This window comes from Chroicocephalus ridibundus, chromosome 28, assembly GCF_963924245.1.
Source record: "Chroicocephalus ridibundus chromosome 28, bChrRid1.1, whole genome shotgun sequence".
NCBI classification, from domain to species: Eukaryota; Metazoa; Chordata; class Aves; order Charadriiformes; family Laridae; genus Chroicocephalus; species Chroicocephalus ridibundus.
The window spans coordinates 517,520-540,742 of NC_086311.1; the positions used below are offsets into that span (position 1 = coordinate 517,520).

General features: G+C 61.3%; 3 protein-coding genes across 9 annotated transcripts; 2 read left to right on the forward strand and 1 right to left on the reverse strand.

Annotated features, from left to right (window-relative positions):
- Nucleotides 1-454: 454 nt before the first annotated feature.
- LOC134507826 (butyrophilin subfamily 3 member A2-like) lies at nucleotides 455-14,045 on the forward strand. Of its 2 annotated transcripts, XR_010068957.1 has the most exons (29): nucleotides 455-514; nucleotides 2,298-2,382; nucleotides 2,854-3,201; nucleotides 3,925-4,206; nucleotides 4,533-4,637; nucleotides 4,935-4,955; nucleotides 5,349-5,369; nucleotides 5,749-5,769; nucleotides 6,129-6,149; nucleotides 6,529-6,549; nucleotides 6,927-6,947; nucleotides 7,318-7,338; nucleotides 7,717-7,737; nucleotides 8,104-8,124; nucleotides 8,495-8,515; nucleotides 8,895-8,915; nucleotides 9,233-9,253; nucleotides 9,633-9,653; nucleotides 10,014-10,034; nucleotides 10,415-10,435; nucleotides 10,816-10,836; nucleotides 11,216-11,236; nucleotides 11,600-11,620; nucleotides 12,000-12,020; nucleotides 12,397-12,417; nucleotides 12,791-12,811; nucleotides 13,050-13,083; nucleotides 13,557-13,680; nucleotides 13,907-14,045. XR_010068957.1 is itself a non-coding variant. In XM_063318745.1 (28 exons), the coding sequence occupies exons 2-27, from the start codon at nucleotides 2,310-2,312 to the stop codon at nucleotides 13,073-13,075; spliced, it is 1,275 nt and encodes a 424-aa protein (XP_063174815.1). In that variant the 5' UTR covers nucleotides 455-514; nucleotides 2,298-2,309; the 3' UTR covers nucleotides 13,076-13,083; nucleotides 13,557-13,688. The 2 variants fall into 2 exon arrangements, 1 of the variants encoding a protein (XP_063174815.1); XM_063318745.1 differs by lacking the exon at nucleotides 13,907-14,045 and having other exon boundaries at nucleotides 13,557-13,688.
- Nucleotides 14,046-14,638: 593 nt separating this feature from the next.
- Nucleotides 14,639-18,794, reverse strand: LOC134507865 (C-type lectin domain family 2 member B-like). 3 transcript variants are annotated; one of them, XM_063318828.1, is made up of 7 exons: nucleotides 18,649-18,794; nucleotides 17,564-17,702; nucleotides 17,018-17,113; nucleotides 16,734-16,918; nucleotides 16,339-16,439; nucleotides 16,032-16,160; nucleotides 14,639-15,457 (listed from the first exon to the last, which is right to left on the reverse strand). In XM_063318828.1, the coding sequence occupies exons 2-6, from the start codon at nucleotides 17,694-17,696 to the stop codon at nucleotides 16,037-16,039; spliced, it is 639 nt and encodes a 212-aa protein (XP_063174898.1). In that variant the 5' UTR covers nucleotides 17,697-17,702; nucleotides 18,649-18,794; the 3' UTR covers nucleotides 14,639-15,457; nucleotides 16,032-16,036. The 3 variants fall into 3 exon arrangements, with proteins under 3 accessions (XP_063174898.1, XP_063174899.1, XP_063174896.1); XM_063318829.1 differs by lacking the exon at nucleotides 18,649-18,794 and having other exon boundaries at nucleotides 16,734-16,915; nucleotides 17,564-17,843; XM_063318826.1 differs by lacking the exon at nucleotides 18,649-18,794 and having other exon boundaries at nucleotides 17,564-17,842.
- LOC134507850 (C-type lectin domain family 2 member D-like) lies at nucleotides 17,964-22,422 on the forward strand. Of its 4 annotated transcripts, XM_063318804.1 has the most exons (6): nucleotides 19,008-19,143; nucleotides 20,276-20,679; nucleotides 21,031-21,126; nucleotides 21,226-21,410; nucleotides 21,707-21,807; nucleotides 21,986-22,422. In XM_063318804.1, exons 2-6 carry the CDS (start codon nucleotides 20,388-20,390, stop codon nucleotides 22,098-22,100), a joined length of 789 nt encoding a protein of 262 aa, XP_063174874.1. In that variant the 5' UTR covers nucleotides 19,008-19,143; nucleotides 20,276-20,387; the 3' UTR covers nucleotides 22,101-22,422. The 4 variants fall into 4 exon arrangements, with proteins under 4 accessions (XP_063174873.1, XP_063174874.1, XP_063174872.1 ...); XM_063318803.1 differs by lacking the exons at nucleotides 19,008-19,143; nucleotides 21,031-21,126 and adding an exon at nucleotides 17,964-18,120 and having other exon boundaries at nucleotides 21,127-21,410; XM_063318802.1 differs by lacking the exon at nucleotides 21,031-21,126 and having other exon boundaries at nucleotides 19,008-19,184; nucleotides 21,127-21,410.
- The last annotated feature ends 801 nt before the right edge of the window (nucleotides 22,423-23,223 follow it).

The window sequence follows — 23,223 nt, forward strand, 5'->3', positions numbered from 1 at the left end:
TTGTTGAACTCCGTGAGGTTCCTCTCCGCCATCTCTCCAGCCTGTCCAGGCCTGGCTGGGTGGGTCGGGGGCGTCCCGCTCTGGGCACGGGCAGGGGCCGGGGGCCGTCGCCGGGAACGGCCACGGCTCTGGGTCCAGCTGGGAGTCGCCTTGTGTGATCGGCACGTACCTCGGACCCGCGCCGAGGAGGGATGGCGGAAACACGCGAGAGGTCGGGGTTAATGTCTCCGTGCTGAGAACGTCCCCGTTCCCGTGGGGGGCTCGGAAACCGCCCAGCGCCGCCTGGGCCGGGGCGGACCGTGAGGCGAGGGGCAGCTCCTGAGGGGAGCTCAAGGCGGCGCTTCGATTGGCTGCCCCTGCCGCCACTCCTCGTCCTTGCGTGCTGATTGGTCGGAGCGGTGGGCGGGCCGTGCCGGGGGTATAAATGCCGTCCCCTCACTCAGTTCGCGGCGGAGAGTGTGAGCGGCGGCGGAGACGGCTGGGCGGCCGGGAGAGGAGCGGCCGGAGCCGGCGGGTGGGTGCCGTCCGCTCGGTGCGGGGCTGCGGGGAAGGGAGCCCGGCGGGCTGGCGCTCCCCGTGCGCCCCCGCTCTTCATGGCCCGGCTCCGTGCGGGGCCGGGGAGCCGCTCCCCCCGCGGGGCCCCGCTGCTGCCCGGAGCTCCGCCGGCTGAGCTGGGGCTCCTCCGTCGGCGGGGCTCCCCGGGGCCACGCTGGGTTCCTGGGAGGGCCTGGTGCCGCCGGGGCTTTGGGCTCCGGGCCCGCCCTGCGCAGTCCCCGTCTCTGCGGGCGCTGGAATTTCCTTTTCCCGGGGATTGTTGGTGGAGGTGACGCTTTTCCTAAATCACCAGAAGAGTCGGTTTCACAATCGTGGCACCGGGCTGCAGGAGCCGCTTTGTGCAAAGGCGCAGGAGCAGCTCTGGGGAGAGCAGCCCCGTGCCCTGGTGCAGACGGAGCCTCTCTTGCCGCTCTCCTGTGCCGGGCGTTGGCATTTGCCTGCCAGGACGGAGAGCTGGTGCTCCAGCAGCTGCTGGCAGTTGGGGTTTCTGCCTGGGCTGGTGGAGGCCGGGCTGCGGGGCTCAGCTGGGTGAGTGGGGCTGGAGGGGAATGTCCAGACCTGGGGCTGTTCTGCCCTGGTGGCCTGACACCGGTGTCACCGCAGGGTCTGTTGCGGGCGGAGTGAAGAACTTCACTTGTAAGAGAGAAGTAGTGAAATGTTTATTAACATAAAACAGTGATTTAACAAAGTTAGCAGTGAATGCGACAGTGTTTTACGAGGTTCGATGCCAGGGCACACTTGATTATTTACTGCACAGAGGCCGGGGTCAGACAAGCTCTCAGGGAGACCCTCCCGTTGAGTCCCGAGGTTCAGAAAGGACCCCCTGGCTTTCTAAACTCCTTCTCAGAGAGGAGTCTGGCTGCGGCTGGATCCAATCCTAGTCCCAGACTTGGTCAACGGTTTATGTCTAAAGGATTCTATACGCGCAATCAATCCTTAGATCCCTTAGCTAAGATGTCAAAGTTTAGCAGGCTATTAGTCACTTACTGAGAATCTGTTGTGGCAAGGAATCTCTCGGCCTCGAGGAGAAGAACCTTAAGTGAGCGTCCCCGCTCCAGAGGAGAGCCTGTCGTGCAGCCGCTGCCGTGCAGGAGAGCTCCAAGGGCTCTTGGGCTGTCCACTGTTTATGGAGTAGGAGAATTGACCTATTGCCGTATTCTCATGGGAAGAAGATGCCCAGGTTCCCACTCCAGACAGGGTTTTGGTCATGCTGCCGGCCGTCTCCCACAGTTCAGGTGCAACTCGTCACAACTCCCGCTGATGGCCATGGCTTGAGCAGGAGCCGGGGGTGGGGGGGGGAAGGGGAAAAGGGGAGAGCACACCGCCACAGGGGGGTGGACCCTGAAGTCACTCCGAAGACCATAATTCTGCACCTGGAAACTGGGCAAAGGTTGGAGGTGTTGGTAGTTACCAGGTGCCCCCCGCAGATTGTACCCGTCTGGTGAGTGAATTTCCTTTCTGCAGGGCATTAAGAACCTTTAATTAATTTAAAGTCTTGAAAGGGGTTCAGCGCAAATGCTGGGGAAGGGCAGTGGGGCAGAGCAGGGGCTGCAGCGGGAGCCGCGGCGTGGGCCCGTCCTGCCCTCGACCGACGGTTCCTCCCGACGGCAGGGTGCGGGGGGTTTGGTGGGATTTCTGGAGCCTCCCTGGGGGCGGGTGCAGCCCTTCTTCCCCATCCCCTCCCCGGCGGCTCTAACCCCCCCTTGCCCTCCCTCTGCCTCCCTTCCCACCCTCTTCTCCAGCTGCGCCCGCAGATGGGGTTCCCCGCCAGCCCCAGCGGCCTCCTGAGTTATTTCCTGACTCTGCACGTGCTCCGCCTGGGATCAGGTAGGGATCCTGCAGGGCTGGGGGCGCTGAGCCCGCTGCGGGGGGCAGATGTGGGGCAGGGGAGGTGCCGTGGGGCAGGAGGAGCTGAGCCCAGAGCTGGGCCGCGGATGGGTTTCACTTTGGCTCTTGATGCCACCCCCACGTCCCTTGCCCTGGGACACCTTCAGTCCCGTCCCGCAGTGCTCCCCTGAAGCGTTTGTCCCTTCTCCCAGGGCTGGCCGGGCTGGGGGCTATTTTTGGGGTTGGGGGTGACTTTCTGGAGCGGTTCCCACTCCCAGGGAACCTCCTTCTCCTTGGAGTCCTCCCACTCCCTCTCCAGTTTCTCCAGGCTCTTTGGAGCACGGGGAGGGCAAAGCGACGCCCGCGGGATGGAGCGGGCACTGCTCACGCCATGCTTGCCCCTTGCCATGCAACGCCCCGAATTAACGTGGGCACAATCTCCGTCTCTCTGTGTCCTTCTCCGTCCCCAAGCTGAGTTCAGAGTGGTGGGACCAGACCAACCTCTCCTTGCCACCGTGGGGCAGGACGTCGTGCTGCCGTGTCACTTGTCCCCACGCGCGGACGCTCGGAGCTTGGAGATCAGGTGGATCCGGTACCGGTTCTCGGAAACGGTGCATCTCTACCGAAATGGAGAGGACCTGTATGGGGCACAGATGGAGGAATACATTGGAAGGACAGAGTTGGTCAGAGATGGTCTCTCCAATGGGACCCTGGACTTGCGACTCACTGGGGTGAGACCCTCTGATGATGGCCAGTACGTCTGCACTGTGAGAGATGCTGCCTCTTATGGAGAAGCTACAGTGGACCTGGAGGTGGCAGGTTTGTGGGAGGTGCGGTGTTTCCTGGGGGTGGTTCAGGTGTCCCTGGGTTGGTGTGTCCCTCCCAGACCTCTGTCCCACCCTCACGTCCATCCATCCAATGCCAAAGCCAATGGACCTTGAAAGAGGTCGGGTTGAAGGGGACCCTTCCCATCCATGCCTGCCCAGGAAGGAGCACAGACATGGTGCTGGAGGTGTTTTTGGGGGCAGAGTGGCACAAACGAGGTGGCTTTGTGTCTCTGTGGTGTCCTCGAGGTGTTGTGAGGGCAGAGGGGAGAAGCTGCTGAGCAGCTGCTTGGGCTCAGGGCCTGGGCTGCCAAGCGAGCCCAGGATGGGAGCTACCGCTGTGCCTGGCGTTGGGAAGAGCCCTCTTCCCAGGTCCCACCAGCTGGATCCTTGCTTTGCCTTTGCTGTTTGTGCCGGAGGAGACCTGGCGCCTCGTCTGGAAGCCTCAGGGCTTCTTGGACAAGGCCGGGAGAGGGCAGAGACCTTGCTCGGCCTCTGGGTCCTCCTCTGCCGGGCTGTTTTATGGGCGATGTGGGGTCATTGGGCATCAATGCTCTCCGGTTCCTGCACACGTTGGGGTGGTTTGGGTGGTGTGAGGAGCACGTGCGCGGTCCCACAGCCCCCTCGGGACAATGGGATGTGTCTGGTACGGGGTTGAGTCTTTGCCTTTGAGCCGAGTCCATCCCTAACTCAGCCCAACGGCGGGCTCTTCCCCCAGCCATGGGCTCCGTCCCTCTCCTCTCTCTGGAGGCTCACCAGGACGGAGGCATCCGGGTGGTGTGTGGATCGGCCGGCTGGTACCCGCAACCGCAGGTGCTGTGGAAGGCTGCCAACGGGCAGCGTCTGCCCTCGGTCTCCCAGAGACGTTCCTCTGACGAGAGGGGCCTGTTTGAGATCCAAGATGTCGTCGTGGTGAGCGGGAAGGGCGATGGGAACTTGTCGTGCGTGGTGAGGAACAGCCGCCTGGAGCAGGAGCAGGCGTCGTCCCTGCACATCTCAGGTGCAGGATGGCAGCGGGGTTGGGGTTGGCTGTGCTTGGGGGGCGGGGGCGGTTTGATCTCGGGGGGCTGGAGAAACGTGCGGGGGGTGGGGGAATGGGAGGGGATGCCCCCACAGGTGAATTTTAGCGCAAGAGGTAACCTGAGTCTGGTGGGCTTCAGGGGAGCATTGGGATGTCCGTGGGAATGGAGAGGACGATGTCCCCTTGAGCCCGGGGCTCCCAGCACAAGGCTTTAGGAGCTAGAAGGGTGGGGGTTTGGTTTTTTGCTTCTCGTGATACACAGGAGTATAAAATGAGCACTTTTCCATGTTTTTTTTGTTTCTCAGCTCCCTTTTTCCACAATGCCCTTCACTGGATGGCAGCTCTGGGTAGTGTTCTCCTACTTTTAGTGGCATTATTTGGCGTCATCGCTTATCTCTGGCGAAGGAAAGGTGAGTTTGTCACGGGGGGATGGAATGGAGGGGATCGGGGTGGAGCGAGGCCGAGCCCTGGCCCATGGACGTATGTAGAAGGGGATGACAGTCGTGTCAAAAGGTGTTTTGCCTTCATTAAAGAAGCTCTTTGGGCACAGGAAGGATGGGGACAGGGATCCGGGGCGTGGGTGGGAGGCCAGGGAGCGTGGCCAGAGCACCTGGCTGGTGGGACGGTGCAAGAGTCCCTGGTGAGATGTTAGCGCCGATGAAGCAGCTGCTCTCCTGACCTCCTCTTCCTCTGCCTTTGCTTTGCAGTGGGGCTGTCCAGAACGCTGGGTGAGTCCTTCTGGCCCCTGCCACCAGTGAAGCCTCCTGAGAAAGGAGCCCCCTGGGAGGGACGTGGCTCTGGGTGGCTCTTGATCGCCCTGTGGTCGTTGGTCTGGGTTGATGGAGCCCAGAAGGGGACTGGAGAGCACTGGGGCTGGGAACGGGGTATGGGAGGTATCCTGGCTCATGGGAAGAAACGGGGATCGCTGTGGGGTGCAGAGACTGAGCTGCAGGTCTTCATTGTCCCAGGCTGGTGCTTATGGGAAGGGGTGTCCTCCACTCATCCCCTTGCGCTTCTGTTGCCTCTTTACTGGCCCAGGCTAAGTCTCCTCCTGCAGAAGCAGTTGTGAGATGAGAAGCCGTCCCCTCTCATCGCTCATTACTTCTTTTTTTCCTTTCCAGAGGAACAAGCTGCAGCACTGGGTGAGTCTCCGTGATCTCCTCCTGGCTCGGTGTCCTCTGCTGGGCACTCTGTGCGCAGCCCTTTCCCCCCTTGCCCCTCCCCTCCATCCCTGCATCCCTTGGATCTCAGCAAACCCCGAGGGGATGTGCCTGGGAGGGTGGGCAGTGTGGGGACACCAGCCCTGGGATAGACCCTGTCCCCTGCACAAAGTCCCTGGGGACTGGCCGTGGGACGTGACCTGGCCGGAGTGGGCCATTCACAGGGTGTGGGGGTCTTTTCTCAGTCCCCAAACTGAAGGACCTTGGGTTCTGCCTGAGCTCGGTGCGCTCCTGCAGGAGCTGCCCTGGGATGGGAAGCCGTCCCCTCTCACCACTCATTGCTTTATCTTTGTGTTTCCAGAGGAACAAGCTGCACTGTTGGGTGAGTCTCCGTGAGCTCCTCCTCGTTTGTTGTCCTCTCCTGGGCTCTGTGTTCTCAGCCCATTCCCCCTTTGCCCGTCCCCTCCATCCCTGGATCCGAGGGAACCCCGAGGGGATGTGCCTGGGAGGGTGGGCAGCTCGGGGACACCAGACCAGGAATGGACCCTCTCGCCTTGGCCTCTCCTTGGGCACCAGCGTTGGGATGGCTCCAGGTTTGCGGGGAGCCTGATGGTCTTTTTACACTCCCTAAAATGGAGGCCTTTGGGCTCTGCCTGAGCTCTGTGTGCCTCTGCAGGAGCAGCCATGAAATGAGAAACTGTCCCCTCCCATCACTCATTATGTCTTTCTTTTGCTTTCCAGGGAAACAAAACGCAGCACTGGGTGAGTCTCCGTGATCTCCTCCTGCCTCGGTGTCCTCTCCCGGCTGCTCTGTGCTCGGCCCTTTCCCCCCTTGCCCGTCCCCTCCATCCCCCCATCCCCTGGGTGAGGACAAACCCCGAGGGGACGTGCCTGGGAGGGTGGGCAGCTCAGGGACACCAGCCCACGGATGGATCCTCTCTCCTCCCCAAAGTCCCTGGATATTGTCCGTGGGACGTGATCTGGCTGGAGGGGGCCATTCACAGGGTGTGGGGGTCTTTTCCTACTCCCCAAACCAAAGGACTTTGGGGTCTACCTGAGCTCTGTGCGCTCCTGCAAGAGCAGCCGTGGGATGGGAAGCCGTCCCCTCTCATCACTCAGTGCTTCTTTCTTTCCTTTCCAGAGGAAAAAACTGCACGGCTGGGTGAGTCTGTGATCTCCTCCTGGATCAGTGTCCTCTCCCGGGCATTCTGTGCTCGGCCCATTCCCCCTTTGCCCATCCCCTCAATCCCTGCATCCCCTGGATCCGAGCAAACCCCAAGGGGAGGTGCCTGGGAGGGTGGGCAGCTGGGGGACACCAGCCCAGGGATGGACCCTCTCCCCTGCCCAAAGTCCCTGGGGACTGGCCATGGGACGTGACCTGGCTGGAGGGGGCCATTCACAGGGTGGGGGGGTCTCTTCACACTCCCCAAAATGAAGGACTTTGGGCTCTCCTCGAGCTCTGTGCGCTCCTGCAGGAGCAGCCGTGGGATGGGAAGTCGTCCCCTCTCATCACTCATTGCTCCTTTCTTTCCTTTCCAGAGGAACAAGCTGCACGGCTGGGTGAGTCTTTGTGATCATTTCCCGGCTCAGTGTCCTCTCCCGGACACTCTGCACTTGGCCATTTCCCCCTTGATCATTCCCTCCATCCCTGCATGCCCTGGATCTCAGCAAACCCCCTGGGGATGTGCCTGGGAGGGTGGGCAGCTGGGGGACACCAGAGTGCATGGACCCTCTCCCCTGCCCAGAGTCCCTGAGGATTGGCCATGGGACGTGACCTGGCTGGAGGGGGCCATTCACAGGGTGGGGGGGTCTTTTTCCCACTCCCCAAAATGAAGGACTTTGTTGTCTGCCCGAGCTCTGTGCGCTCCTGCAGGAGCAGCCGTGGGATGACAAGCTCTCATCACTCAGTGCTTCTTTTTTTCCTTCCCAGAGGAAGAAGCTGCACGGTTGGGTGAGTCTCCGTGATCTCCTCCTGGCTCCGTGTCCTCTCCCGGGTGCTCTGTGCTCGGCCCTTTCCCCCCTTGCCCGTCCCCTCCATCCCCGTATCCGCTGGGTGCGGGCAAACCCCGAGGGGACGTGCCTGGGAGGGTGGGCAGCTTGGGGACACCGGACCACTGTTGTCCCCTCTCCCCTTCCCTTCTCCTTGGGCATCAGCCTTGGGATGGCTCCAGGTTCGTAGGGAGCCATTCTGGGGAGCCAGGTGGTCTTTTCCCACTCCCCAAACCAAAGGACTTTGGGCTCTGCCCGAGCTCTGTGCGCTCCTGCAGGAGCAGCCGTGGGATGGGAAGTTGTCCCCTCTCATCACTCAGTGTTTCTTTTTCCTTTCCAGGGAAACGAGACGTGGCACTGGGTGAGTGTCCGTGATCAGCTCCTGGATCGGTGTCCTCTCCCAGGCACTTTGTGCTCAGCTCCTTCCCCCTTTTCCCATCCCCTCCGTCCCTGCACCCCCTGGGTGTGGGGAAAGCCCGAGGGGATGTTCCTGGGAGCCTGGGCACCTCCAGGACACCAGCCCAGTGTTGTCCCCTCCCCTTGGGCACCAGCCTTGGGATGAGCTCGCAGGGCTCCATTCATGGGAGCCAGAGGGTGTTTTTGCGCTCCCCAAAGAGGAGGATTTCAGGCTCTGCCCAAGCTCTGTGTGGGCAGGAGCCTAAAAGGAGCAGCCGTGGGATGAGCAGCCGTCCCCTCTCATCACTCAGTGCTTTCTTTTCCTTCCCAGGGAAACGAGACACAGCACTGGGTGAGTCTCCGTGATCAGCTCCTGGATCGGTGTCCTCTCCTGGACGCTCTGTGTTCGGCCCTTTCCCCCTTTTCCCATCCCTGTATCCCGTGGGTGTGCGGAAAGCCCGAGGGGACATGCCTGGGAGGGTGGGCAGCTTGGGGACACCAGCCCAGTGTTGTCCCCTCCCCCCTTCCCCTCTCCTTGGGCACCAGCCTTGGGATGGCTCCAGGCTCGCAGGGAGCCATTGCGGGGAGGCCAGGCGGTCTCTTCCCACTCCCCAAACCGAAGGACTTTGGGCTCTGCCCGAGCTCTGTGCGCTCCTGCAGGAGCAGCCATGGGATGAGCAGCCGTCCCCCCTCGTCACTCCGTGCTTCTTTTTCCTTTCCAGAGAAACGAGACGCAGCACTGGGTGAGTCTCCGTGATCTCCTCCTGGCTTCGTGTCCTCTCCTGGGTGCACATTGCGCAGCCCTTTCCCCGCTTGCCCATCCCCTCCATCCCTGTATCCCCTGGATCTGAGCAAATGCCAAGGGGATGTGCCGGGGAGGGTGGGCAGCTCGGGGACACCAGCCCAGGGATGGACACTTTCCCCCTCCCCTCTCCTTGGGCATCAGCCTTGGGATGGCTCCAGGCTCGCAGGGAGCCGTTCTGGGGAGCCATGTGCTCTCTTCCCACTCCCCAAACCGAAGGACTTTGGGCTCTGCCCGAGCTCTGTGCGCTCCTGCAGGAGCAGCCGTGGGATGGGAAGTTGTCCCCTCTCATCACTCAGTGCTTCTTTTTTCCTTTCCAGGGAAACGAGACGCGGCACTGGGTGAGTCTCCGTGATCTCCTCCTGCCTCGGTGTTCTCTCCTGGGCTTTGTGCTCAGCCCGTTCCCCCCTTGCCCGTCCCCTCCATCCCTGCATCCCCTGGGTGTGTGGAAACCCCGAGGGGATGTTCCTGGGAGGATTGGCAGCTCAGGGACACCAGACCAGGAATGGACCCTCTCCCCGTGGCCGCTGCTTGGGCACCAGTGTTGGGATGGCTCCAGGTTCTGTGTTCAGATGGCTCTGTGTTCTCCTGCAGGAGCAGCCATAAGATGAGAAACTGTCCCCTCTCATCACTCATTATGTCTTTTTTTGCTTTCCAGGAAAACGAGAAGCAGCACTGGGTGAGTCTCCGTGACCTCCTCCTGGCTCCGTGTCCTCTCCTGGGTGCTCTGTGCTTGGCCCTTTCCCCCCGTGCCCGTCCCCTCCATCCCTGTATCCCCTGGGTGTGGGGAAACCCCGAGGGGACGTGCCTGGGAGGGTGGGCAGCTGGGGGACACCAGCCCAGGGATGGACCCTCTCCCCTGCCCAGAGTCCCTGAGGATTGGCCATGGGACGTGACCTGGCTGGAGGGGGCCATTCATGGGGTGTGGGGGTCTTTTCCTACTTCCCAAAATTATGGACTTTGGTGTCTGCCCGAGCTCTGTGCAATCCTGCAGGAGCAGCCGTGGGATGGGAAGCCGTCCCCTCTCATCACTCAGTGCTTCTTTTTTTGCTTTCCAGAGGAGCAACTTGCACGTCTGAGTGAGTCTCCGTGATCTCCTCCTGGGCGCTCTGTGCTCGACCCTTTCCCCCCGTGCCCGTCCCCTCCATCCCTGTATCCCCTGGGTGTGGGGAAAGCCCGAGGGGATGTGCCTGGGAGGGTGGGCAGCTGGGGGACACCAGCCCAGGGATCGACCCTCTCCCCTGCCCAGAGTCCCTGGATATTGGCCATGGGACGTGACCTGGCTGGAGGGGGCCATTCACAGGGTGGGGGGGTCTTTTCCAATCCCCAAACCGAAGGACTTTGGGTTCTGCCCGAGCTCTGTGCGCTCCTGCAGGAGCAGCCGTGGGATGGGAAGCCGTCCCCTCTCGTCACTCATTGCTTTATCTTTTTGTTTCCAGAGGAACAAGCTGCACGGTTGGGTGAGTCTCCGTGAGCTCCTCCTGGCTCCGTGTCCTCTCCCGGGCGCTCTGTGCTCGGCCCTTTCCCCCCTTGCCCGTCCCCTCCATCCCTGCACCCCCTGATCCAAGGAAACCCCAAGGGGAGGTGCCGGGGAGGGTGGGCAGCTCGGGGACACAGCCCAGGGATGGACCCTTTCCCCCTCCCCTCTTCTTGGGTACCAGCCTTGGGATCACTCCAGGTTCACAGGGAGCCATTCCTGCCTGCCAGAGAGTCTTTTCTCACTCCCTAAAAAGGAGGAGTTTGGGATCTGCCCGAGCTCTGTGCGCTCCTGCAGGAGCAGTTGTGGGATGAGCAGCTCTGTCCCCTCTCATCGCTCACTGCTTTATCTTTTTCTTTCCAGAGGAACGAGACGCAGCACTGGGTGAGTCTCCGTGAGCTCCTCCTGGCTCTGTGTCCTCTCCTGGGCGTTCTGTGTCTGGCCCTTTCCTCCCTTGCCCGTCCCCTCCATCCCTGCATCCCCTGGATCTGAGTAAACCCCGAGGGGATGTGCCTGGAAGGTTGGGCTGCTCAGGGACACGAGCCCAGGGATGGGCCTTCTCCCCTACCCAAAGTGACTGGAGGTGGGGGCCTGGCTGGAGGGGGCCGTTCACAGGGTGGGGGGGTCTTTTCCCACTCCCCAAAATAAAGGACTTTGTTGTCTGCCCGAGCTCTGTGCACTCCTGCAGGAGCAGCCGTGGGATGGGAAGCCGTCCCCTCTCGTCACTCATTCCTTTTTTTTTTTTTTTTTTTTTTTGTTTTCAGAGGAACAAGCTGCACGGCTGGGTGAGTCTCCGTGAGCTCCTCCTGGCTCCGTGTCCTCTCCCGGGTGCTCTGTGCTCGGCCCTTTCCCCCCTTGCCCGTCCCCTCCATCCCCGTATCCCCTGGGTGTGGGGAAAGCCCGAGGGGATGTTCCTGGGAGCCTGGGCACCTCCAGGACACCAGCCCAGTGTTGTCCCCTCCCCCCTTCCCCTCCCCTTGGGCACCAGCCTTGGGATGAGCTCGCAGGGCTCCATTCATGGGAGCCAGAGGGTGTTTTTGCGCTCCCCAAAGAGGAGGATTTCAGGCTCTGCCCAAGCTCTGTGTGGGCAGGAGCCTAAAAGGAGCAGCCGTGGGATGAGCAGCCGTCCCCTCTCATCACTCAGTGCTTTCTTTTCCTTCCCAGGGAAACGAGACACAGCACTGGGTGAGTCTCCGTGATCAGCTCCTGGATCGGTGTCCTCTCCTGGGCGCACATTGCTCAGCCCTTTTCCCCCCTTGCCCATCCCCTGGATCCGAGCAAACCCCAAGGGGATGTGCCTGGGAGGGTGGGCAGCTGGGGGACACCAGCCCAGTGTTGTCCCCTCTCCCCTGCCCAGAGTCCCTGAGGATTGGCCATGGGATGTGACCTGGCTGGAGGGGGCCATTCACAGGGTGGGGGGGTCTTTTCCCACTCCCCAAACTGAAGGACTTTGGGTTCCGCCTGAGCTCTGTGCGCTCCTGCAGGAGCAGTTGTGAGATGAGAAGCTGTCCCCTCTCATCACTTATTCCTCCTTTTTTTGCTTTCTAGAGGAACAACTTGGACGTCTGAGTGAGTCTCCGTGATCTCCTCCTGGCTCGGTGTCCTCTCCTGGGCGCTCATTGCTCAGCCCGTTCCCCCCTTGCCCGTCCCCTCCACCCCCGTATCCCCTGGATCCGAGCAAACCCCAAGGGGATGTGCCTGGGAGGGTGGGCAGCTGGGGGACACCAGCCCAGGGATGGACCCTCTCCCCTGCCCAAAGTCCCTGGGGACTGGCCATGGGATGTGACCTGGCTGGAGGGGGCCATTCACAGGGTGGGGGGGTCTTTTCCCACTCCCCAAACCAAAGGACTTTGGGCTCTGCTCGAGCTCTGTGCGCTCCTGCAGGAGCAGCCGTGGGATGGGAAGCCGTCCCCTCTCATCACTCATTGCTCCTTTCTTTCCTTTCCAGAGGAACGAGCTGCACGGCTGGGTGAGTCTTTGTGATCTTTTCCTGGCTCAGTGTCCTCTCCCGGACACTCTGCACTTGGCCATTTCCCCCTTGATCATTCCCTCCATCCCTGCATCCCCTGGATCTCAGCAAACCCCCTGGGGATGTGCCTGGGAGGGTGGGCAGCTGGGGGACACCAGAGTGCATGGACCCTCTCCCCTGCCCAAAGTCCCTGGGGACCGGCCGTGGGACGTGACCTGGCTGGAGGGGGCCATTCACAGGGTGTGGGGGTCTTTTCCCACTCCCCAAACCAAAGGACTTCGGGCTCTGCTCGAGCTCTGTGCGCTCCTGCAGGAGCTGCCCTGGGATGGGAAGCCGTCCCCTCTCGTCACTCAGTGCTTTATCTTTTTGTTTCCAGAGGAACAAGCTGCACGGCTGGGTGAGTCTCTGAGCTTCTCCTGGTTTATTTTCCTCTTCTGGGTGCTCTGTGCTCTGCCCTTTCCCCTCTTGCCCGTCCCCTCCATCCCTGCTCCCCTGTGTCTGCGGAATCCCCAAGGGGATGTTCCTGGGAGCCTGGGCACCTCCGGGACACCAGACCAGCGTTGTCCCCTCTCCCCTTCCCATCTCCTTGAGTACCAGCCTTGGGATGGTGGTCCCTGTGAGCCTGGAGCCGTTCTTCCACGCCAGAGGCTCCTTCCTAAAGAGGAGGAGTTTGGGATCTGCCCGAGGTCTGTGCGCTCCTGCAGGAGCAGCCATGGGATGGGAAGCTCTGTCCCCTCTCATCACTCATTTCTTTCTCTTTTCCTTTCCAGAGAAACAAGCTGCGCTGTTGGGTGAGTCTCCATGATCTCCCCCTGGCTTGGTGGCGTCTCCCAGGCACTCTGCGCTCAGCCCTTTCCCAGCTCCCATCCCCTCCATCCCTGTATCCTCTAAGTCCGGGGGAACTCTGAGGGGACGTGCCTGGGAGGGTGGGCAGCTCAGGGACACCAGACCCGGGATGGACCCTCTCCCCGGCCCAGAGTCCCTTGGCACCAGCTGTGGGACGTGACCTGCTCTTCTTTCTCCTTGTAGAATGGAGAAAGTTTTCTGCTTCCTGAAAATCAAGGTAATTGGGTGGTTTATTGTATTTTATGGGTGGTTCTCCTCCCTTTCCCTCTGTGGGAGGTGTAACTGGGTGGCCAGTGAAGGCACTGGCCATCCCGGGTCGTGTAGGTGTCTCAGACCCCCCAGACCATGGCACTGGGCTGTATCTCGCCCCATTTTCTTGCCGTTCCACCCCATTCTGAGTCACCCCCTTGGGCCCCAGAGGAGCCACCACCCCCTGAGACCCCGTGCGCTGCCCAGCCCAGCCCCTGCCTCCCCGTCCTGCTCCTCCCTGCGCGGGCTGCAGCCCCACCGGTGCCTCTTCCCACGGGACCGAGCTCGGCCGTGGCCGTGCTGGGGCCGGCCCCGTGGTGGGGATGGAGAGGAGGAAGGAGATGCCCAGTCTCCTGCCCCGCGGGGCAGGTCCTGTCCCCGAGGGGGTGAAACCTGCCCGGGACTGAGCTCTGATGCTGCGGTTCCTCCTGTCCCCTGCAGACGTGGTGACCCTGGACCCAAACACGGCTCATTCCCAACTTCACCTGTCAGAGGATTTGAGAACCGTGAATCGGGATATTAAAGAAGACGACCTGCCCGACACCCCGGAGAGATTTAGTGATCGGTGCTGCGTGCTGGGCCGGGAGGGGTTCCGGGAGGGGAGGCACTGCTGGGAGGTGGAGGTGAAGGGGGAGGTGGGAGGTGATTCCCAGTGGGGTGTTGGGGTGGCCAGGGAGTCTGTGCAGAGGAAGGGGAGCACGGTCGTGAGCCCTGAAAGAGGGATCTGGGCAGTGCAGCACCATTTAGGGCGTTTCATGTCTCTCACCTCTCCCCGCACCCTCCTCCCCCAGTCCCCGCTCCCCAGCAGGATCTGGGTCTGTCTGGACTGCGCCCGGGGGCTGGTGACTTTCCTCCATGCCGACACCGGGGTCGAGATCTTCACGTTCCCACCAGCCTCGTTCAAAGGGGAGACCCTGCGCCCCTGGTTTTGGGTAGGAACAGAGAAAACCCAGCTGTGCCTGAGGGGCAGCGCCCCCCAGACCCTCATCCCCCCTTCCCTCCCCTCCCCAGCCGCTGGCAGCCCCTGCCCTTCTCCGGAGACTCCCCGCGCTCCTCTCCTGGATCCCGCGGGAGACGTCCATCCCTGTGCCCCAGCCCGGGGAGCAGAGGGGGAGTGAGGGGCGGGGGACGGGGGCTGCTGTGGGGTCCCCCCCCGGTGCTGGGAGGCTGCGAGCAGGGGGGTGTCCTCCTTTCAGCTTTGATGGAGGGAATTTTCTTTCGAGTATCAGCTGCCTTTTGGATTTAGTGTGAGATCGACGTTCTAGATGTAGCTGAGAAATATTTCCATCAGTCGAGGGCTTTTTTGGCTTCCCGTCGCAGCCGAGCGGGAGCACGGCCAGGAGAAGGCGCCCAAAGGGATATTCCTGCTCGGGATAGAAACGGGGGCTGCCGGGGCGGGGGGCTGGGACCCGCCATCGCTGCTGGGGCCGGGCCGGGCAACCAGTGCTCAGGTGGGGAGGGCAACTTGTGTTGTATCGCTTTATTTTGTATATTATGTTACAACAAATAATGAAGCTTTTCCTCTACTTTTACTCTTCTATTAAGCTGTCTTTATCCCACCCCACAAGGTTTTTCTGCTCCTTTTCTCCCTCTTCTCCCCCCCCACTGGAGGAGAGGGGGGCAGTGAGGGAGCTGCTGCCTGCTCCTAGTTGCTGGCTGGGGTTAAACCACGCCGGGGGGCCAGGATCCCCTTGGAAACCCTTGGACCCTCTTGGAATCCCTTTGATGCCCTTGGACTTCCTTATAACTCCTTGGACGCCTTCAGAACCCTTTGGAACCCCTTGGATCCCCTTAGAACCAGCTGCACCCCCTTGGATCCACTTCAAATACCTTGGAACCCCTTGGACCCCCTTGAAATCCCTTGGGACTCCTTGGATCCCCCTGAAGCCACTGGGAACCCCTGAGAGACCGCGCATCCCGTTGTATCCCCCTCACTCCCCTTCCACCCCCTTAAACACTCTTGGAACTACTTGCATCCCCTTTGATCCCCTTGGATCCCCCAATACCCCTTGGATCCCCTTGGAACACTTTGGATGACCTTCGATCACCTTGGAAACCCTTTGGAACCCTCAGCTAACCTTGGTACCACTTGGAATTCCTTGGACACCCTTGGAAACTTTTGAAACCCCCAGGATCCCCTTAGAGCCCACTGGATCCCCTTGGAAGCTCTTGAACATCCTCTCCATTGGTTCTTCTCCCAGTTCTAAATGCTGAGCACGACGTCACATGGTACAGAACGTCCCTTTGGTCAGTTGGGGTCAGCTGTCCCGCCTGTGTCCCCCCAGCCTGCTCGCTGGCAGGGCGGTGTGAGGAGCAGAAAAGGCCTTCACTCGCTGCCAGCCCTGCTCAGCAGGAATGAAAACAGCCCTGTGTTACCAACACCGGGTCCAGCACAAACCCAAACCAGCCCCCTACCAGCCACCGTGAAGAAAATTAACCCTACCCCAGCCAAAACCAGCCCAGATTGTTCAGCCTGGAGAAGGGCAGGCTCCAGGGAGACCTTAGAGCCCCTCCCAGGATCTAAAGGGGCTCCAGGAGAGCTGGGAAGGGCCTTTTAACGAGGGCATGTAGCAATAGGACAAGGGGTAATGGCTTTCAACAGAAAGAGGGGAGATTTAGGTAAAAAAATAAGGAAGAACTTCGTTCTGAGGCTGGTGAGACAGTGGATCACGTTGCCCACAGAAGCTGTGGCTGCCCCATCCCTGGAGGGGCTCAAGGCCAGGCTGGACGGGGCTTGGAGCAACCTGGGCTGGTGGGAGGTGTCCCTGCCCAGGGCAGGGGGGTGGAACCAGATGAACTTGAAGGCCCCTTCCCACCCAAACCATTCCGTGATTCGATGAAGCCACCCCCACTCCCAACCCTTGCCACCTAAACCCAACATAGTCCCCAGCACAGGGAAGGGCCTTTCTCCAGCACCTCTGTCATGTGGTTCCCATCAGATCTTGGGGCTTGCTGCAGAGATAGGGCCGGACCTGGGAGCAGCTGGCACTCATGAGATCATGGTCATTCAAGAACAGACAAGGTTCATGGCCCTTCACTGGGATCCTGCAACGAGCAGCACAGGCACCGCTGGCACCACGGGGGTCGCAGTTGTCCCCTCAAGCACCAGGAGGGGACAAGGGCCACCTGCGAGGGACAGCCCCAGCAGACACGTCCCACCAGGACCCTGCCCATCCCACCGCAGGACGGTCTCCTCACGGCCCCGGCTCCCAACGGGACTCACCTCTGGTTGAAGCTGCTGCCATCCACCCACTGCAGGCGCTCGCCCCGTCTCCGCAGCCCAAGCCAGTAATCCATGTTGCCCTTGAGGCGCAAGAGGAACTCCTGGGCACGACACAGAGAGAAGCCAAGTCAGGAGATGCTGCCAGCCCCACGCCAGTCCCTCTCCCAGACCCACACTGGTCCCTGCCAGCCTCGCGTGGCTACCAACAGCCCTGGGATGGCAGCAGCTCCCACCCCACGCCTGCTCCAACAAGCTCCAGAGCTGCTGCAGGAGCTCACCAGCCCGGCCAGCGCTCTCGCTCCTGCTCTGACACAGCTCGGCTCCAACCCCGGGCTCTGCACCCAACCCAGGAACACCCCCAAACCCCCACGCAGCCACAACAGCCCCTCACTCACCATCTCCCACTCCCTCCGGGGCATGGCCAGCGAGGCCCCATGTGAGGAGCACTGCTCCTGGCTCCAATTCCAGCTGCCCTCAGCCCTCGACAGGTAGTAGCAGACATTGCGGTACCCAACCCAGTCCTCAGGACAGGCCAGCACCAGAGCCGCAGGCACAGCTGGATCCCCTCCATGTCTTCCTGCTGGAGAGGGAAGGGCAGAAGGGCAGAGGATTGGGCTCCGCAGGGACCAGGGGACACAGCTCCGCGGGGCAGGGAAGGAGGCAGCCGCTCCTCCCTTACCTGAGAGTGCAGCAACAGCCACGATCAGAGCCAGCACCAGAGCCACCAGTACAACCACCACACCAGCCCACACTGGATGGAGCGTGGGGCACCTGCCTGGAGGGAGAAAGAGCCACTCGGGGTGAGGATGGTGCTGTCCCCCTCCCAGCCCCACCACCCCCAGCACAACCTGCCCAGGGAACACAGGAGGGACCCCCCAGACCCCTCTACCCCACACACACTCAGCTGCAGCTTCTCAACCCCCTCCCCGGGCACAGCAACTGCCATCGGGCCATTCCCAGCTGGCAGCAAGGGACAGTCACACAGGGCAGGGACAAGGCTGTCACCCCACACACACTGGGGGACAGCCCCCAGCAGGAGAGCTGCCAGGCAGAGAGAGACGGGGGGGCTGATACAGCCCCCCAGGGAGGACCCAGCAGAACACAAGACCCTTTCCCAGACAGCTGGAAGAAGCCCCACACGTGCCAGCCCCACTCCTCCTGGGGTGACACTGCCACGGGGACACTGTCCCCTCCCAACAGGCCACAGGGGGGGCCCCGCACTCACCCAGGACTCTCCCATCCGTCCTTTCACGGGTATCGCCAGGCGCGGCGGGGTGCTGGGATGCTCCTCCCTCAGAGGGACTCAAGAACTTCTCCACGTCCTCATCCTTGCAGCAGAATCCGTTCCTCTCCCCCATGGCAGACTGAGAAGTGAACGAATCAGTTCGCTCGTGACGGGCGGGGCGGGGCGGCCGGAAGGATCCGCGGCCAGCCCGGTCCCGCACGGAGGGGAGCGATGACTAACGGGGACCGGCGATGACTAACGCGCACAGACACTAAGTGGCAGCCCCGCCGCGCTCCCGCCTTTTATACCCTCCGCACAGCCCGCCCACCGCCCCGGCCAATCAGCGCGCAAGGGCGAGGAGTGGCGGCACAGGCAGCCAATAGGAGCGCCGCCTTGAGCTCACCTCAGGCGCTGCCACTCGCCTCACGTTCCGCCCGGCAACAGCCGCGCCGTTTTGGGTGAGAATGCCATCGTTTGAGGGAACTTTTCGTGCTTTTCTCCCAGATCACGTAGACCCGCTTTTGAAGTGTGCTGACGGCGCTGGAGCATCAGACGAGGTGGGCGCAGAAAGCTCAGGGCAGGTCCCTGGCCCCGTGCAGGGCAGAGGGGTCGCAGGGCCGGGGGGTGAAGTGGCCCTCGAGGGGCTCCCAGGAGAGTTAGAGCCTGAGTCACGCTGAGGCTTTTTTTTTTTTTTTCTGCCGTTTCGTGGTGTTACTTATTAAAATATGGTGAATTCTACGAAAACTGTATTTCGTATATATTATATATATATTTTTATATATGTATTTCTCATATAAATTGTGCATATGTACATTTCTTATATATTTATTTTATGTTCTATGAAAACTATATTTTACCAGCGTCATGGTTAAAAATTCAGTTGCGAAACTATTATCAAGGCAACGAAAGCAAATCAGGTTGTTTTTTGGGTCCAGGAAGGCTGGATGCTCTTCCAGAAGGAAACCTTAAAGGCCCAGGAGCAGGCTGTCCCCGAGTGTCGCAAGTCTAAAGGGCGGGGAAAATGGCCAGTCTGGATGAATGAGGAACTTCTCGTGGAATTTAGGAATAAAATGAGGGTTTACCACCTTTGGAAGAAGGGACAGGCTCTGGGTCCAGCTGGGAGTCGCCTTGTGTGATCGGCACGTACCTCGGACCCGCGCCGAGGAGGGATGGCGGAAACACGCGAGAGGTCGGGGTTAATGTCTCCGTGCTGAGAACGTCCCCGTTCCCGTGGGCGGCTCGGAAACCGCCCAGCGCCGCCTGGGCCGGGGCGGACCGTGAGGCGAGGGGCAGCTCCTGAGGGGAGCTCAAGGCGGCGCTTCGATTGGCTGTCCCTGCCGCCACTCCTCGTCCTTGCGTGCTGATTGGTCGGAGCGGTGGGCGGGCCGTGCCAGGGGTATAAATGCCGTCCCTCAGTCAGTTCGCGCCGGAGAGTCTGAGCGGCGGTGGGGTCGCAGGGGCTGCTGGGAGAAGGGCAGCCGGAGCTGGCGGCACCCGCCCCGCCCCTCCCCGCCCACGGAAGGGCAGAGCAGCTCGGGTGCAGGACGGACGGACTGGGAACACACTCCCTACCATAAAAGGTAGAAACAGGTGCTCCGCAAATAACCCGCTGCGGGACACGGTAATTATACTCCTGGCACAGCCCCGCCCAGCGCTCCGGCCAACCCGTCGTCCCTCAGTCAGTGGGGGCCGAGCGGCGGTGGTGGGTGTCGGAGCCCCTGGGTGCCGTCCGCTCGGTGCGGGGCTGCGGGGGAGGGAGCCCGGCCGAGGAGCCGCTCCCCCCGCAGGGCCCCGCTGCTGCCCGACGCTCCGCCGGCTGAGCTGGGGCTCCCCCGCTGGCTCCGTCGGCGGGGCTCCCCGGGGCCGCGCTGGGTTCCTGGGAGGGCCTGGTGCCGCCGGGGCTTTGGGGTCCAGGCGCGCCCTGCGCAGTCCCCGTCTCTGCGGGCGTTGGACTTTCCTTTCCCCGTGTGGTTTTGGGGAGGAGCTGCTTCGCCTTTCCTGGCAGGGAACCGGCTTGTTGTTGTAACCCAACGGAAATAATGGGTTTCACAAGCTCTTAAAGGCGCTGGGCTGCACACAGTGGCGGGGCCGGAGCTGCTTTGCCGAAGCCCGCAGACCCGTGGCCTTGGGCCAGCTGAGCCTGCTTTGCAAACTCTCTGTTCCAGCCCGTGGTGTTTGAATGCGGGTGGGGGCTGCAGTGGATTTTTGATGCTGTCTTGACCCCGCCTTGGCCACACGCGCAAGGCTCTGTCAGATAAATGTGTGTGTGTGGAGGAAATATAAGCTACAAGGATGTGTGTTTTCCTCCCCAATCTGCCTCGCTCCGTCCCTTGCCCTGACTTGAATTTTTCTCTGAAGCACCCACAAGGGGCTTTGCTGAGGCCCCTTTCATCCCACAGTCCCCAGGATCACGGAGTTTCCATCCCCAAAGGCTAAAGGTCTCGTCCCTGCCCCAGCCTGGGGTGCTGGGGCTGCGGGTGGTGGTGTCCAGCTGCTGTGGTGAGCGGAGGAGGGCTCAGCAGAGGTGTTGGGGGGACCCGATTCCCCCCGATGCCCCTCTGAAAATCCCATACCTGTGCCCCCACTGGGGATGTACCCAGCTGGCGAGTGCTTTGTGCCCTGTCTGGGAAGGGTGCGCACAGGGTGGTGGGGAGGGTGCTGGGAGCCAGGGGCTGGTCCCTGGGCTCACTGAGGCTGCATGTGTCTCCCCAGACGCCGGCGCTGTGCTGGGGACAGGCTGCAGTGTCCCGTGGGGAGCAGGGACAGGACTCTGCTGATCTCTTACATCAAACAATTAAACACCCTGACGTGCCACCCTGTCATCATGTTCTCTGGAATCTCCCAATATGGCGATAACAGCTGTGGTGGAAGAACTGAATCCAGGCCTGGCTTGAAACAGGTTTTGCCAGCAGTTCTGATACCTTGGGTGCAAGATACTGCTTGTTCTAAGCAAGGAGCTTTCACATCCCAGTTTCCCTGGGGCCCGGGGGAGAAGAATGGATGCTGCTGTAACGATGGGAACAAGGAGAAGCCCCTGAGTCCCCAGGACGCAGGAGTGTCCCCCCACCCAGAGGTGCCTGGCGATACCCACAATATGATGTACAGAGGAGTTCTGGGTGAGTGAGGGGCCACCTGTCACTCACCTGTTGTCAATGTCCCTGTGGCAGTGTCACCCCACAAATAATGGGCTGGCAAGTGTGATGCTTCTTCCAGCTGTCTGGAAAGGGCATCTGCAGGTTGACAGCTTTGTCCCTGCCCTGTGTGACTGTCCCTTGCTGCCAGCTGGGAATGGCCCGATGGCAGTTGCTGTGCCCGGGGAGGGGGTTGAGAAGCTGCAGCTGAGTGTGTGTGGGGTAGAGGGGTCTGGGGGGTCCCTCCTGTGTTCCCTGGGCAGGTTGTGCTGGGGGTGGTGGGCCTGAGAGGGGGACAGCACCGTCCTCACCCCGAGTGGCTCTTTCTCCCTCCAGGCAGGTGCCCCACGCTCCCTCCAGTGTGGGCTGGCGTGGTGGTTGTGCTGGTGGTTCTGGTGCTGGCTCTGATCGTGGCTGTTGCTGCACTCTCAGGTAAGGGAGGAGCGGCTGCCTCCTTCCCTGCCCCGCGGAGCTGTGTCCCCTGGTCCCTGCGGAGCCCAATCCTCTGCCCTTCTGCCCTTCCCTCTCCAGCAGGAAGACATGGAGGGGATCCAGCTGTGCCTGCGGCTCTGGTGCTGGCCTGTCCTGATGACTGGGTTGGGTACCGCAATGTCTGCTACTACCTGTTGAGGGACGAGGGCAGCTGGGAGTGGAGCCAGGAGCAGTGCTCCTCGCATGGGGCCTCGCTGGCCATGCCCCGGAGGGAGGGGGAGATGGTGAGTGAGGGGCTGTTGTGGCTGCGTGGGGGTTTGGGGGTGTTCCTGGGTTGGGTGCAGAGCCCGGGGTTGGAGCCGAGCTGTGTCAGAGCAGGAGCGAGAGCGCTGGCCGGGCTGGTGAGCTCCTGCAGCAGCTCTGGAGCTTGTTGGAGCAGGCGTGGGGTGGGAGCTGCTGCCATCCCAGGGCCAGTGGTAGCCACGCGAGGCTGGCAGGGACCAGTGTGGGTCTGGGAGAGGGACTGGCGTGGGGCTGGCAGCATCTCCTGACTGTTGGCTTCTCTCTGTGTCGTGCCCAGGAGTTCCTCTGGCTGTTGAAGGGCAACATGGATTACTGGCTTGGGCTGCGGAGACGGGGCGAGCGCCTGCAGTGGGTGGATGGCAGCAGCTTCAACCAGACGTGAGTCCTATTGGGAGCCGGGGCCATGGGGAGGCCGTCCTGCAATGGGACGGGCAGGGCCCTGGTGGGACGTGTCTGCTGGGGCTGTCCCTCGCAGGTGGCCCTTGTCCCCTCCTGGTGCTTGAGGGGACAACTGCGACCCCCGTGGTGCCAGCGGTGCCTGTGCTGCTTGTTGCAGGTTTGAGGTGCAGGGCCAAGGAGAGTGTGCGTATTTGTACGACGGGGCTGTCGCGAGTGCAGGCTGCTCCCAGTCACGGCCGTACATCTGCAGCAAGCCCCAAGCGCTGATGTGACAGGGGTGCTCTCCTGGACCTCATGCTGACAAGGAAAGAAGGACTGGTTGGAGATGTCAGTTGTGGGTAGCCCTGGCTGCAGTGACCATGAGATGGTGGAGTTCAGGGTCCTGTGTGGAAGAACCAGAGTGAAAAGTAGGATTACAAGCCCGAACTTGTTGTTTCTAAGCTCATAACTCTCTTTATCTCTGCTCTTTCTCTCCTTGGAGTGAGAGGTGGGGGAGAGCATCTGCTGTCTTGTCATTGGCCAACCTGGCCCAAGCTGGGCCTAATGAGAGGTGGGATGTGATGGATTCTACTACTAATTACACTTTCGAGTTCACCTGCGAGATGTTTATTTTGCCCATTAAGGCTTATGCCAAAGAGCCAGGGCATGGAAACCTTTTGGGCTCTTTAGAAAAGGAATCTTACTTTCAGAAGATGGTGATTTTGTCGCCGGTTCCCCTGAATATGTGGCAGGGGTGGTTTTGTGTTAAATGTTGGCGCAGGAGTGGGTATTGTGTGACGTGTGCTGCTGCTGCTCATGTCCCACGGGCCAACTCACAGCTGGCACAGGCACAAACCCCTCCCCAAGCCACCCCCCCATGGGCACAGGCCATGCCTCTGCCCCCACCTGTATTGGCCCCAGCTGCTCCAGCCTTGACCATGAGCACTTGCTTTCACCTGGAGAGGTGTCCAGTACACCTGGAATCGGCTGCCCCGGGGGTGGAAACAGCCCCACCATTGCCATGGGCTGCTCCAGGCTGCCCTGGAACAGGGTGAGGCTCCGGAACACCTGCAGTGCATTGACGACATCACCGTACGGGGCGATGCAGAGGAAGTTTTTGAGAAAGGGAATAAAATAGTCTGAATCCTTCTGAGAGCCGGTTTTGCCATAAACCAAAGTAAGATCAAGGGCCCTGCAGAGGAGATCCAGTCTTTAGGAGTCAAAGGGCAAGATGGACACCGTCAGATCCCAAGGGATGTGACCAAGGAAACAGCAGCTGTCTCCACCCACGAGCAAAAAGGAATCGCGAGCTTTCCTGGGCGGTGTGGGGTTTTTGGAGGATGCACGTTCCAAACTGCAGCCAATGATGGGTCTTTGTCTGAGCTGTGGACAGACTGTTCCCCAAGTCCGAGGAGA